This window comes from Nelumbo lutea, chromosome 7 (assembly GCF_056320005.1).
Source record: "Nelumbo lutea isolate HS-2025 chromosome 7, American lotus-T2T, whole genome shotgun sequence".
NCBI classification, from domain to species: Eukaryota; Viridiplantae; Streptophyta; class Magnoliopsida; order Proteales; family Nelumbonaceae; genus Nelumbo; species Nelumbo lutea.
The window spans coordinates 8,130,529-8,145,378 of record NC_142690.1 but is presented as its reverse complement, the minus strand read 5'-3'; the positions used below and the strand labels follow the sequence as shown (position 1 = coordinate 8,145,378).

The following is a 14,850-nucleotide window of genomic DNA, read 5'->3' as shown; positions in this document are numbered from 1 at the left end:
TTTCGTGTGTCTGGGCTTCTTGCGATAGGTGCACCAGAGGTTATTGTTAGAGTCACGGGTGGTTGTGTCACGAGCCAGATTGTTCTCACCCTTTGAACCACTGTAACTTCCTCCCCTTGCCACCATGGCTGAGCCTTCGGGATCTTTAGGCTCAAGCATGATTCCACAGCGGCTTTCCTCAACTCTGACAAGGGCTATGACTTCATTTAATGAAGGCACTTCTTCTTTGCCAAGAATTTGTATTCGGACCTGATCAAATTCAGCATTCAGTCCGACCAAAAAATCATACACCCTATCTCTTTCAATAAAATTCTTCAAGATCACAGCATCATTTGCGCACTTTGTCTCAAGAACCCGATAATGATCAAGCTCATGCCATAAATTTTGCAGCAGATTTGCATACTCTATAACACTCCTGCTCCCTTGTTTGGCCGCCATAGTCTTCACTTTGACCTCATAGACACGAGCAGCATCATGGGCTTTGGAATAGGTTTGTCGGACAGCATCCCAAATAGCCTTTGCAGAGGGAAGAAACATACAAGTATCACTGATCTCGGGTGTCATTGAACTCCACAACCATGACATAATCATGGAGTCCTCTTCGTCCCAAGCATCAAAATTTGGCTTGCCCGACCTTGGTCCTGTTCCAAGGAGGTGACTAATTTTTCCTTTTCCCTTCAAATAGGTACACACTAGTTGTGACCACTTCAAGTAATTCTGGCCATTCAGTCTATATGTTGCCTGAATATTCTGCAAATCACCAGTGTGAGGATGAGAATTTGTTGCTCCTTCATCGGTTTGGACGGGAGCACTCGTTGCAGTCATGTTGGACATTGTTAATGGAGGACAAATAAGGCCAGCAGGAAAGGAGAATAAAGGAACACTTCTGGTTACAGATCAACACTGAAGGCCAAAAGAGAAAAACACAAAAAACTGGCAATGAAGGCCGAAAAAATCTCAAGGTTGACAAACCTAGAGCTCTGATACCATGTTTTGGAATGGTAGAATACTGATATATTTCATTCTATTGCCAATGGGCGTATTTTAACAGTAAGCTGCTGCAATAAATAGAAAGAAAGAAAAATAGAAAGAAAAGAAAATAGAAAGAAGAAAAAATAGAAAGAAGAGAAAATAGAAAGTACAAAAATAGAAAGAAAGAAATAGAAGGAAAAAAACTTTCTAAATCAATCCTTCCACAATCCTAGGAATATATACAATTCTATTTTCAGATCTGAACCCCACGTTTTCCAACAACTAGTCTATCTATATTGATAGATAGATTGTTAAAAAAAAGTCCATCTATATTGATATATAAATAGATTCCATTCCCCTTCTTTCCCTTGTCTTGAATTGCCTCTGAAGGGATTATACAAACTCATAGAAAAGGAGAAATTAGCTTTGAAAACAAAGTAGAATGTTTTCCTCCTGTTGTGGATTATTTTTTGTTGGACTGCGAAGGGCAATCCTCATGTGAGAGGTAGCTAATGACTGCTTCTGTTTCAGCAGGTTTTCTTTTGCAAAAATGATCTTGTAACCTAATAAAAGATGAAAAAAAAAAGAACAGCACTGATAAATAAAAGCAAGAAAAAACCTTACAAGTGTTAATTTTCTTGTGTATTGCCTCCCCACAGAATGCCCTAATTTTGGGTGGGAAATGGTATTGTTCCATCCAAACAGCCTTAACTTGGAAAACCAAGGGCAAATTAGTGTTAGAAGAAAGTCCAAGACTCTAAGTCTAGTCACTCAACTAGTCCACTTGTGGAGTGGACCTTTTTTGTTATTAAATTCTTAGTATTGTACACAACATTGTCCTTTGTTAATGAAAGATTCTGTTGCTCATGAGAGAGGTGTGGAACTGGATGTATGGTCCTTAAGATATTCTTTTTCATGAAAAAAAGATAAAGAAATCTTGGAATAACACTTTGGCAATGCATAATTTATTTCATAAAAATGATGTATAATTTATTAAAAGGTGCTTCTCCCCCTATTATACAGACGGTTGCCAGGGTTTACCAAGATGAGCTAGAGCTGGAAACATATATACGTTCAGATCTTTATGGCGCTAGTAATGAAGACAAGTAAGCCATCTTTCTTTCAATTTTGAATGCTCTTTATTCTTTCAGTGTCATAATCACATTAAGCTTGAAATAATTAAGCAAGATTTTACTCTTTTACCTCCTTTTCCTGTCTTGGGATTGGGAGTTGTAAGAGACGACGAGGGTGATTATTCTTTACCTTTCCCTTGGAATCTAATTGTTTTTTTTATAACCCTATTTGTGTTGATAATCCTTTTTCAAGGCACTTATCCCCACCCCCACCCCTAAGGTACTTTTTGTAGGAGCAATTTAATTGGGAAAGATTTTGCTTTAAATAAGGGTGTCTAACCAGGAAGCTTGATCCCCCATCCAAGGATGTTCTCCAATTGTTCTACCTTTTCTATGTGCAAGGTTTAAAATGTCAATGTTGATGGAAATGTCGGTTGTGAAAATATAGGAAACATTTAAGGAAGCTTCAGAAGTGCTGTAAAAATTATAGACATTGAGGAAACATTGCAAAATATGTTGAAATATGCAATGATATTTTATGAAATGATAAACAATATAGATAGATCCGTTTAAATTATTATATTGTTCCAAACCATCAAACAAAACCAAGAAGCTAGGTTAATAGACAAAAACAAATGCTGCAAAGTTGTCTTGTAAAAGTAAGTTCAAACAAAATTTAAACTCAGAATATGCAAAATGTTTCAAAAAGTATATCAAGCTGGCTCAAAGTGGTCATCGTTTCCATTAGGTGACTGCTGCTCCACTTTTTTTACAATATTGTTGTCAACTCATCATGTTATAATACCTTCTCATGTGTTCCTCCGGATATTACCAGTAATTTTCATTGGGGAATATGCTAATTCTAGTTATAATTCTTATCTATACTCCTGGAAATAGACATATGTTGTGAAAATATTAGGAAATGTATTGACATTCTAAACTATGGTATAGTTGTCAAGGTGATGCCTAGGCACCTGCGTAGGTGATGTTTAGGCGACAAGGTGCCCATGGATGGTTGCCTTGCTTAATCGCCTACCTAGTTAGTACATGCCTTCTATGAAATGCTTTCATATTTGTTGCTTTTTTGATATTATAATAATTAAATAGATATTATTAAACTAAAGTATTCGTTTTGTGAGTTTACATACTAGTTTCTTTTTATTATTTTCTTATTTGTTAGGGTTCAATCAACACACATATTGGTGTGTGCTGTCTTGAACCCTCAAAAACCTGAACCAATAAGCAAGGAAGAACTTAAAAATCTGCCAATCAATTTTAATTTCATTAAAAAAGAGGAACTTTAGTACAATAAGAAAGGGGAGGGATAAAAACTCTTAGCCGTAAATGTACCATTTGTCTTTTAAATGAAATTTCTTAATTATAAAAAAGCAGTACATCAGTATACTAGAAACAAGACCATAAGAAAGACAAACCATAAGCATCAAATTTTAACTTTTAAATGTTCCTAGGATTGTATTCTGTATTTGTAGGCTATTAAGATTTCTTGGGTGGATTAGCAATGGGTCTAGCCCTTAGAATTTTTTGGGGTGCCCATGCACTATTTATCTCTTGGTACCTTCTTTTCCTTTGTTTGATAAATTTGCCTGATGAGCTACTATTAATTTTTTTTAAATACTTTTCCTATTTGTCAACCTTAGAAACAGTATTAATTACACCATAGCCGTACAGTTATTCTTTCTGCAATTTTTTGACTCTGAACATTTTAATATGCACATTATTGTATTTCTGTGGAGGTTGATGATGTAGAACTTGACGCAGGGAGAGAGCTAAAGGACATTTTTTCCTCTTTGTCCAGGAACTGTTCAAATCCTAAAATCAAAGGAGCAATTATATTTCATGAACAAGGCCCTCAATTATTTGACTACAGTATACGCCTTAACCATTCATGGGCTTTTTCAGGATTTCCTGATGTCAAAACTATCATGGACACCAATGGACCCTATCTCAATGATTTGGAATTGGGTGTTGACACTGTACCAACTCTTCAGTATGGATTCAGTGGTTTTCTGACCGTATGATCTCTTCTCTCTTCCCCTCTTTTTTGGCTGATGATCTAAAGAGTTTTAGTTTTAGGGCCTGTTCATTTGTTCTGAAGTCTGACATTTGAAAGTGTAATAATTACATTAAGAGGTATATTGGTATTGGTGAAACTTTCTTTCCTCTAAACTCTGAATGCAGAGAATGTTGTTCTGAATTCTGAAAACTATCAAATATCCATTTTGATCCCATATATGAGAGTTTTTGTTTGCCTTTTTGGGGGTATCATTGGAAAACAAAAAGTTGTATGATTGCACTTTAAGAGATAAGAGATAAGAGGAAATGAACAACCAATTTTCTCTTAAAGTTAAAAGATTTCTCTTAAGAGATAAGAGTTAAGAGGAAACGAACAGACCCTTAATATACTTTTTTCTTGATAAGTGAACTGAAAGAATTTTATTAATGAAAGAGTTAGTTTTGGTATACAAGAACAACCTATAATCATAGGAAAAATTAGACTACCTCAAGGATATACTACCTAACCATTGGAAATCAGGTAATAACGAGGTAGCTTAACATGTAAAGTGACATGTAGGCGACAATGCACTCATGGAGGGTCGGCTCGCTTAATCACCATGATATTTTTTACACGGTGCTCTTGGATACTTCAATATTCTTAGCTTTCTGATATTATAATAATAAAACAGACATTATTAAACTAACTTATTCAGTTTAAGTTAAAATACTATTTTCTTTTTATTATTTTTCTTATTTGTTAGGGTTCAAGCAAGATGTATACTGTCTTGAACACTCAAAGACTTCAAAACCTGAACCAATGAGCATGGAAGAGCTCAAGATTTTATCCAATCAACACATATTGATTTTCTTCTTCATCTTCTTTCATCCTTTCTTTTCTTTTCTTCTTTTCCTAGGACGAAATATAGAGGCTCAACCCCTCTATTTTCTGAAATTTCTTTTCTTTCTTACTTTTTTTTTTTTTTCATGATTATGTTGATTTTCTATGTTTTCAATGAAGTTTATATATTTTATGAAGATTATAGATAACTAATAGTGAAAGACTGCTTGCTATGGAATATAGCGAATTACCCTAGGGTTTTATTAACAAAAATCCTATTGCTTAGGTGATGCCTAAGTGCCCACCTAGGTGGCTAGGCCACAAGGCGTCTCTATTGCCTAGCCTTGTCTTGGCACTTTGAAAACTATGGTGTGTCTGTATATGTATTAGCAACAGAAAGAAGTTTTAGTTCCAAAATAAACAATTAGAGTGGTTGTAAATTTATTTGCATGTGTAACAAAGAGTGTATGATGGACATTCTTTTGGACACATCCAGTCTTCTTGACTGCTTTTCAAATCTATTAAATCAAGCCTGACAAAATTGCTACATGATGTAAATAAAATTTTAATTTGCAGAGCTTCTCTAATCTGATTCTTTATAGCTTGGTTAAATTGCAAAATCTAGCTTAAAACTGTTTATATCAGTTCTAGAATAGAATTTAATGATGACATTATTAAGTGGTGACTCTTAAAAGTTTGAATCTGTATTTCAGGTAGTGATTTGACAACTTATTGTTTTATTTTAATTTCATTTCAACTTTAATTCTTATTGCAGCTACAGCAGGTAATAGATTCATTTATTATATTTGCTTCTCAACAAGATGAAGCTAAAATTGCCCTGGAAGACAACGAACCGTCTTTAAATTCATCTGGAACTGCCTCTGTCAAGCTTCCCTGGACACAATTTAGTCCTTCAAACATAAGGATTGCTCCATTTCCCACTCGGGCATACACTGATGATGAGTTTCAATTCATCATCAAGAAGGTTATGGGTGTACTGTATGTAACTTTGAACTTTCATATCCCTGCACTTTCATTGATTTTTTCAGCAATGTTGCATTATTTTGTGGAATAAAAATCTATGTTTATGAGCCTCTAATTTCTAATGAGTTATTTTGGTTGCAATAAATTGTTATTTACAGGTACCTTTTAGGATTTCTCTACCCAATTTCTCGTCTGATCAGCTATTCTGTGTTTGAGAAGGTTTGGTAATGAGTATGAGATAAAATATAAGTGATTTTTTAATAGTATATGTTAACATAGCTAACTATTTAGAGTTTTGCTTTCACATTTTTTTGAGATGTTAAAATTTATTAATCATTGTCTTTGTACCATCAGCTTTTATTATTTATATATCTCAAATTATTGTGTTTCAGGAACAGAAGATTAAAGAAGGTCTTTATATGATGGGCTTGAAAGAGGAGATATTCTATCTTTCTTGGTTTATTACATATTTTTTCCAGGTAAAGTTCTCCTGTTGCGTTTTTTTTTGCCTTTTTTGTTGTTCTTCATATTAGATACTTGTAACTTCTATTAGCGAGTATTCATATACGAAAAGGGGATGTGGGTCCATACAAATATAACTAGATGCAGAAATTGAAATTATCATACAATTTCATGACTAATATATTTTCATATTCTCGAATTTAGATAAGTAAATTTTTTCAGGATTTTGGCAGAGTTCTATGAGAGAGGGCATGATTTCAGTAACACCAAGGAGTATTTCCATTACCTCTCGTGGCAGGGTTAGGGGGGAAAGTGTCTTGCTTTAACTTCTCTTTTGGAGGGTTGTTCCTTGCCTCCTTGGGCCTGAGTAGGGGGGACCCGGCTTGGCCCTTTTTTTGGCTTGTTTTCGGTGTCCCAGCATGGCTAATGTCTTTTTTTGGTTCTTGAGTGTCACGGTTGTTATCTGCCGTTGGTCCTGGTTGTGGCTTAGGTGTTCTTGGGTCTTTGTCTTTTTTGCATGTTCGCTCCTCATTGAGCATTCTCTTGTACTATTTTTCCTCTCTTTTAATGCTATATACTTTCTCTTAAAGAATTTTTTTTTTCAGGACTTTGGTCAACCCTACATTCTATGACCTGCTTTCCCCTTTCTTGTTGTATGATCTTAGTTTCTTTTGCTTTGTTACATGGATACTAGTACAAATGATGGAACCTGACCTGGGTATGTGGTGTCAAACTTGGCGATCTTGAAAAAAAGGATTCAGGGACTTGGCTACTGTTCTCTAGTTTGAAGTTATATTTTGAATGATATATCTTTTATATTACATGGATAGTGGAATAATTAATGAAAAAGGGAAAAAAGGTTATGTTAATGCAAACAACACTAAACCAATAAAAGTTGATTGCACTAAATTGTGAAACATTATAAATTTCTCATTCAATGAATCAATGTCCAATTCTACCCTAAGATTTTGGAATTCTTTAGTGAGATATTATAGATGTGAAAAAAAAGAGTCTCCTCAAGGCTGACTAAGGACATTGAAATTTGATGCAAATGGGTAAAGAGAAGTGCAAATTCATTTGCAGATGGCTTAGCTAGGGAGGGGTCAATAGGAGTTCTGTTTTTTTGGTCTCAGACTCTCAGTTGTAATTGTTCTCTTTATTTTGGGTGTATTTTTGACTGTTTTGGGGAGTTAAGATATTTTAACTCCTCTCCTCTGTATTTTTATTCTTAATTAATGAATCTTCTGTTACTGATAAAAAGAAAGTGTCATTCTTGGTGTTGGTGTCCACATGTCTGACATTGATAGTTTGATACATTGCTATGACATCCATTTTGAAGTGTCCCTCTAATATAGCTGCCTCCTAAATTTTAAAATTAAAATGTCTCTGGCCTTGTTTGCTATCACTTGTACTTTTTATTTGATTTATAACAACTTAAACTTGAGACAAAAGTGTACAGGAAGTTTACACCAAGGAGGAACAAGAAAGAGAAAAGGGGCAGAGGGAAAGAGTGAAGGGATGAGAGATCCATCCCATGGACGCCCAAAGATTGCGGAATAAGGGGGCGAATTTCAAAAATTTTTCTCTCCCTTCAATTGGGAATCACATTCCCTATTTGGAAAATCATATTTTCAATGATCATTCTTGAACCTTAAACTGAACCAGATCTGAACCAAAAGGAATATGAAAGAATTATACCTGATACGGAGAAGTAATATCTCCCAACAAAGGTGTTCACGCCCAAGGAAGGATCCAAAGACTGCTCCCACTGAAGATGGCACAATGCAGGATGGAGCAGAATCAGCAGTGTTCTTCCCCAAGAACTCTGTCATTCGCAAGAATCAGTAGAATGGTACGTGAGCACAGCTTCCTTTTCAATCATTTCTCAAAGAGCTGATGTCAAGATCCAATCTTGACTTCTCCCACAACTGGAGATCAAACTGGCAAATAGGGCGGCAAGAACAGGGAGGCGGCAAGAGAGTATTCGCAGGGTGCAGAATTCTCTCTTCTTGATTTCAGCACTAAAGAGGATCTGATGTATATCTCCTAAAGGCTGCTGCCCCCTCATTCTTTTATTAACTTAAAAGATCGGCTTCTAATCCCATTAGTTCTTCTAGTGATAAGGATAAACCCTTATCTTATTTGCAGATTAGATTAACTTTCTCCTAATCCCATTAGGAGGTTTCTAGATCTGAATCACATTCAGATCTTGACTCTCTGAGTGGATAGGATTAAGACCCTATCCTATCTGTTAATCCATCTCAGAATTCGTCCCTTTAATTAACTAAATAAATAGCCCAGTTCGAAATGGGCTTTAGGCCCATTAAGCTTATGTGCTCACTTAACCTTCCTAACTGCTGCCCAGTTGGGCTTCCTTGTATGGCGTGGGACCCAAGCATTGATCTACACATCAACCACATGGGTTCGGCCCAGCCTTTGTTACAAGGCCTGGTCGAATACACTGTTAAAGACAGTGCACCCTCTGAAACCCATCGAATGGGCTCTATGGGCCCAACACTTACCCTAAGTGGTCCCTGGGCCAAGCCACCTTGTAACACCCAGGGACTGTGGGCAGATGCAAGATTAGCCCATCGGGTATTATCCTCAATGGTCTTACACTTAACCTCTCAGCCCTTAATGATCATACACTGCCCGACAAGAGAGGACCTCTCCCTCGACTGCAAGGAACAGTGTTGCACTCTCCACTTATATGGATCCCGGGAATTAAAACCTTTGCAAACATTTTAGAAACCATAATATATATACTTTTATATCTCATATAAAATATACTTTGCAAAACAAATCTCAACGGTTGAAATCGACTGCCGGCAGTCTTGGTTTCCAACAGTGAGAGTGCATCCCCGATCATTACCTTTGTCCGACAAAGGGGCTGATCCTGTCACTATGATCACCCACTCAGATGAATTCTCGGATTGTCCCAACATACCCAGGTTTTGACCCCCGCTAAGGATCTCACTGATTGGTACATCAAAGACAGCCCGGTCCGACACCTAGTGCAGTATCATAATCGAATCTAGGGGTCGGGTGTAACTTTTCAGTTTTGCCCATCAATCTCCAAGGTCCAGGGCAATATTGGAAATCTGGTCTAGTTCAAAGATTCAATTAATCCCACACTGTATGTGCCTAGGGTCTCACCTCGGTAGCTGAGACAAGCCACCCGAACCGACTTGGTGGCACCACAGTGTTAGCCTTGTCAGGATAGGTCTCCCCAGACCGACCCACTGGCTGTGAACATTCTAAACTAACACGAGTCTCAATAAGTGTCCAGTTTAAGGGTATTACACAGAAACATACCAAGGGAACATGAATCAAATATGCACTTTTATTCATTTACAATAAACGCATAAAGTACATCAATTTTGATTGAAGCTAAGGGCATACAAAACTGTCTAACAAAGAGCAAAGAGGATGAGCCTTTCATTGTCTTCTGTTTGTTATAGGGGTGCAATTTGGGTGGGTTTGGGCTGTGCTTTTAGTCAAATTTGATTAGCCTGCCCAAAAACTCGGGCCCAATGCAATGTAAATTCTTTAAATTGGGTACCAATGCATTGTAAATTCTTCAAATCGGGTACCAATGCAATGTAAGTTCTTCAAATTGGGTACCCGACTTGCACCCTTTGTTTGTCTTTCCTCAATAGAAACTCCCACTATTTGTATTAGTTTCAGAACTTAATCCAGCATAGAAGTGAAAAGGAGCCCACTTCGTTTATTTTTCCCGTTTAACTGGATGTTTCAATATAAAAGTTGTTTGAACCTGCTGGTTTTCATTGAACTGTATTGGGGCCTGGTTCTTGTGCAAGCAGTTTGGTGGGTCTGGTCTTCAGAATATTGTCATAATCACACTAACATCTTCCATTTGTGAATTGTCACTTTTGCATTGCCACAAGCCCCAAGAGCTGATCTCTTGATCTTATTTGGAGGGTTGTTCCTCAACAGCATCAAAGTAATTATTCTTCAAGCCTTCTGAAGTACTCTGCTGCTTATTCATTTGGAGGAAGGAAAATTACCATTTCTTGTTAAACTAAGATTTTTATTGTAATGGCTATAGTTTCCTGTTCATTTATAGGTCTAATCTTTATGACAAATCTTATAATGGGATTTTTCATCCTACAACTGATATCATGAAGAACTACAGGAACTTTGGCATACTAAAAATGTTCAAAGCAACTATTGTAAAAAAGGCACCTATTGTTATTCTATTATAATCAATAATGCTTGACATACCATTATTGGAAATCAGAAATAACACATGCTAGTGGTGGCAATTCTTGAACATATTATTTTTTCCCACTCTCGACACATCTGACTATTGAATATGTTTCAGCTTGGCATTGCACCCAGAATATGAGCCCTAAACTTATCATTTTCTTAATAAGATCATATTCTTTTGGGTTGTCTTTTCTGACAAGGATGTTTATGATCTCACATGTATGCTGTTAACTGTAATATAATAAATTCCTGGTTTTCATTCCATTTTATAAAATTTTAGGGGGGATGTGATTTCCCTTTCCATGCTTTGCTTCCTTCTACATTGGTTGTTATATTGCAATGATTTTTTTTTTTCAGGTTTTGTTTATATTTCAGGACATTTTGATGGGGTTTTCATTTTTCTTTTCCATACTTTGCTTCATTTTACAGTTTGCCATTTCTTCTGGTGTCATAACAATCAGTACAATGGGGAGCCTTTTCAAGTATAGTGATAAGTCGGTGGTTTTCATGTACTTCTTTTTGTTTGGACTCAGTGCAATCATGCTTTCCTTTTTGATCTCTACATTCTTCACTCGAGCAAAGACAGCTGTTGCAGTTGGGACGCTTGCTTTCCTTGGAGCCTTCTTCCCTTATTATACAGTCAATGATCCAGATGTCCCTATGTTAGTACTCATGTTAATACAAATTTCTTAAAATTTCTTTTTTGTACTTAAAAGTTCTATGCTTCAATTAGTACTCATATGGAGAGTCTCTGCCTTAGGATATTAAAAGTTATTGCTTCTTTGCTTTCACCTACTGCATTTGCTCTTGGGACGGTTAATTTTGCTGATTATGAGCGTGCTCATGTTGGAGTTCGTTGGAGCAATATATGGCGGGTACATCTTTACATATGATCTTGTTTTCACAGTTCTTTTCCTCTGTTATTTCTATTTTCTAAACTTTCTGTTCAATGGTCCTGTAGGCATCATCTGGAGTTAACTTTTTGGTTTCTCTCATTATGATGTTACTTGATTCAATTTTATACTGCGCAATTGGTCTATACCTGGATAAGGTATTTCTTTCATGCTTTTCTTTTTCTTTTTCACGTGCTTATGCTTTCATCATGATGTCTGGAGCCAATTCTTCCTTGTCTTTGGAAGGGAATTCTCTATGATGCACAGGGCTGAAAGTATTTTCCTTTAGTACAGTAATCAGAAATTCAAATTGTCTAGTTTGGCCAGCTTTTTCAGTCTCTTGGAATATATCCAAGGAGCAGCCTCCCTGTGTAGGCTTCTGATCCAGTCCACCCTTCCTAAGACCTCAGATAACTGGGACCAACATTGAGTAATGGCCTTTTGTATGGCTTTGTTGAACAACTTTATAAATAATCTGGCGAATGTTTATTCAGAATAAGCCAGAGGATAATAATTGACATCCAATGCAAACTATCCAAGTTATCCAACTGTATGAATTTTTTTACTTGATGGGTAACTGTATGAAATCTTTAAAACCTTTTACCATTGAACCTGGGTTCAGTTCAGCACCTGGTTATGTTTTACAACTCCATGGAAGTCTATCTATGAAACTATTCTTTGAAAAGGATAAAAATGAAATGACTTCCGAAGACTAACAGGGGTACATGGAAAGACTGGAGGGGAGGGCTAACCATAAGTGCAGGGGAATGAGCAAATAGTTCATATCTATTCACCACAAATAGACTTCTTCTGTCTATTATGTTTTTAGAATATTTTCTCTGATTATCCGCTCAATGACTGCCTGTGAATCTTCCTCCACCTCCAAACGGCTTTCTCAACTTAAAAAATTAGTGGTATTTCCAACCTCCACCCAAGGTTTAAAATGTCAGTGTCAGTAGAATTGTTGGTCATCTAGATTTAGGAAACATGTCAAATGTCAGAACGTATGGAAATATTGTAAAAGTTATAGACATGGTGGAAACATTATAAAACATGTAATAATATGGAATGATATTTTATAAAATGACAAAAGAAGCATAGGTACACCTTTTTAAATTATTACCTTGTTCCAAATCATTAAACAAAGCAAAGAAACTAAGGTTATAAGCCTAAAACTAAGTTTTACCATCACCACAACCTAGTCCTTTTGTTCATATTGAATTGGCTAACAGTTTTTACGTTTGCTACCACTTACATGACTCTCCTTTATCTGGATGTGGGCCTTTTATTTTATCTTATGTTCTAGACATGCAAGGTTGTTGGGTTTTCTGGTGGTTGTCTTACTATATTTCTTAATATGTCCGAGTCAGAATTGTCATGTTTGCTTGGACTTGGCCTTGTAATATTGTTTATTTTTTTTGATCAGCAAAGTCGAATTTTATTCTGAAAATAGAAAACGATGCTGTATGTACAAGGAGTACATGTTTCTGTACAAGAACAAGGACCCATAGTAGCTTAACATATTTCCATTCCTGTGCTCCATTAAGAGCCCCACAGTTGACACAAATTTAACCCAATGAATATTTCTCCCAACACAGATATTTTCTACCCACCCCTTTACGAGCTGGGGTATCTGCCAAAGAATTAGGAGATCCTGTAACCCAGAGAATTTCTGCTTGTATTCTTTGGCATGATCCTCTAGCATTGCTGATCATGTTCAAACTTCATTGTTTTTTGTCTGATTTTTCTGTTATTTGTTTTTGTTTTCTGTAATTTTCCTACTTTGATCTTGACTGAATCCTCATTATTAATAGAAAAAGCTATTACAAAATGACTGTTAATCAGGTTGTTGTCTGTCATGAATAAGTTTTCAAAGCATTTAGTTCTACGCTACTTTTTTCTGATCAGTAACAGAAATTACTTTTATTAGGTTTAGTCATATACTCATATGCTACTTTAGAGTTGGAAGTTCAAAACTTTTGGACTCTTTATGTCCATTTCTTTTGTTTGGTTTTGTCTATTTTGGATTGGTTAAATTTTCTTTTGTTTACATGTTTCTAATTACTTTCCTTTTTTTTTGATATGTAATTTCTAACTTCTTTTCTTTTCTTTCAATAAATTTGATATATGCATTAAAAAAGAAAGGAAATTTCTATTCATGCTTCATATCTTCTTTGTACATGGAGAAACTTTGGAATATTTGTATTTTCAAATCAGGTACTTCCTAGGGAGAATGGAGTTCATTATCCATGGAACTTTTTATTCAAGAGTCGGTACCGGCAGAAGAAAAGCATGATGCAAGATGATGCATCTGGTCTAGGGGTTAAAGTAAACAATAAGTTTTGCAATAATGGTGTCATGTTTAATGATATTTCTATGCCTACTATTGAAGCAATAAGCTTGGATATGAAACAACAAGAGCTTGATGGAAGGTATGTATTGATTTTTATGACTTCCATGTTTGGATGTTCATCTTTCTTACCTTTGATACATATTACTTGTTTTGCAGATGTATTCAAATCAGGAATCTGCATAAGGTATACGTTACTGAAAAGGGCAAATGTTGTGCTGTGAACTCATTACAGCTTACCTTATACGAAAATCAGATTCTTGCTCTTCTGGGTATGCTTACTAACATTGTTTCTGTGATGGATAGATTCCATTTCTTATGCTTGTTATTAGGTGACTCTTTAACTGCATTTCTTTTCGAGTTGATGCAATTTGTTCATTAACTAGTAAGTGATGATAATTTGTTTGAGTTTCCATGTCTATCCATTCCCTTTTTTTCAGGACACAAATTAATAAATTTCTTGTTCTTTTTTCTGATAAAAAAATCTTGTTCTTTTAACTATTATCAATGATTAATATTTAATTTGATATTAAATCTCCACTGACTTTATTAATTGGAGTCATCAGCCCCACATATTACCCAAATGGATGTATTCCAAACAATCCTTTAGAACTTCTAGACAAACTATTTGCATCCTGTTGGAATGTTTATTTTTTTATGTTTGTATTCTGCTGAGTGAGGGTCTGTTTGGTCTAGTTAAAATAGTTTTTTTATCATTGTTTATGTACTCTTAACTACAACAGGGGCATAAGGGTCTTTTCCCTTTTAATTAAAGTCACCCTATATATGATAATGTAATCTGGCGCCGCCAGCCAGATTTGAAGACTCCAAAACCTTTCTCTTCTCTTCTCCCTTTTCTTCTTACTTATTTCTCCGCTCCTCTTCTGCTAATATGGTAACAGAGCGGTTCTACTAGGTCTGAGAGCAGATCAAACAAGTTCTCTCTTCCTTATCTTGCTGCCTTCTTCAACTGAGATCAGAAAGGCTGACCTACGACTGGTACAAACTTGTTCTTTTTTTTTTATTTTTTCT

The 14,850-nt window shown here is 35.8% G+C and overlaps 1 protein-coding gene across 4 annotated transcripts in view; it reads left to right on the top strand.

The window, feature by feature from the left end:
• Positions 1-14,850, top strand: part of ABCA1 (ATP-binding cassette A1) — a 144,985-nt gene that overhangs the window by 9,133 nt on the left and 121,002 nt on the right. For 3 of the 4 annotated variants that reach the window (XM_088955395.1, XM_088955394.1, XM_088955396.1), the window contains 10 exons: positions 1,996-2,078; positions 3,862-4,078; positions 5,675-5,898; positions 6,042-6,102; positions 6,276-6,362; positions 11,005-11,237; positions 11,336-11,450; positions 11,537-11,626; positions 13,686-13,900; positions 13,978-14,090. In XM_088955395.1, coding sequence (XP_088811521.1) covers positions 1,996-2,078; positions 3,862-4,078; positions 5,675-5,898; positions 6,042-6,102; positions 6,276-6,362; positions 11,005-11,237; positions 11,336-11,450; positions 11,537-11,626; positions 13,686-13,900; positions 13,978-14,090 — 1,438 coding nt within the window. Of the gene's footprint in view, positions 1-1,995; positions 2,079-3,861; positions 4,079-5,674; positions 5,899-6,041; positions 6,108-6,275; positions 6,363-11,004; positions 11,238-11,335; positions 11,451-11,536; positions 11,627-13,685; positions 13,901-13,977; positions 14,091-14,850 lie in introns of all 4 variants that reach the window. The other variant, XM_088955397.1, reaches the window with a different exon arrangement.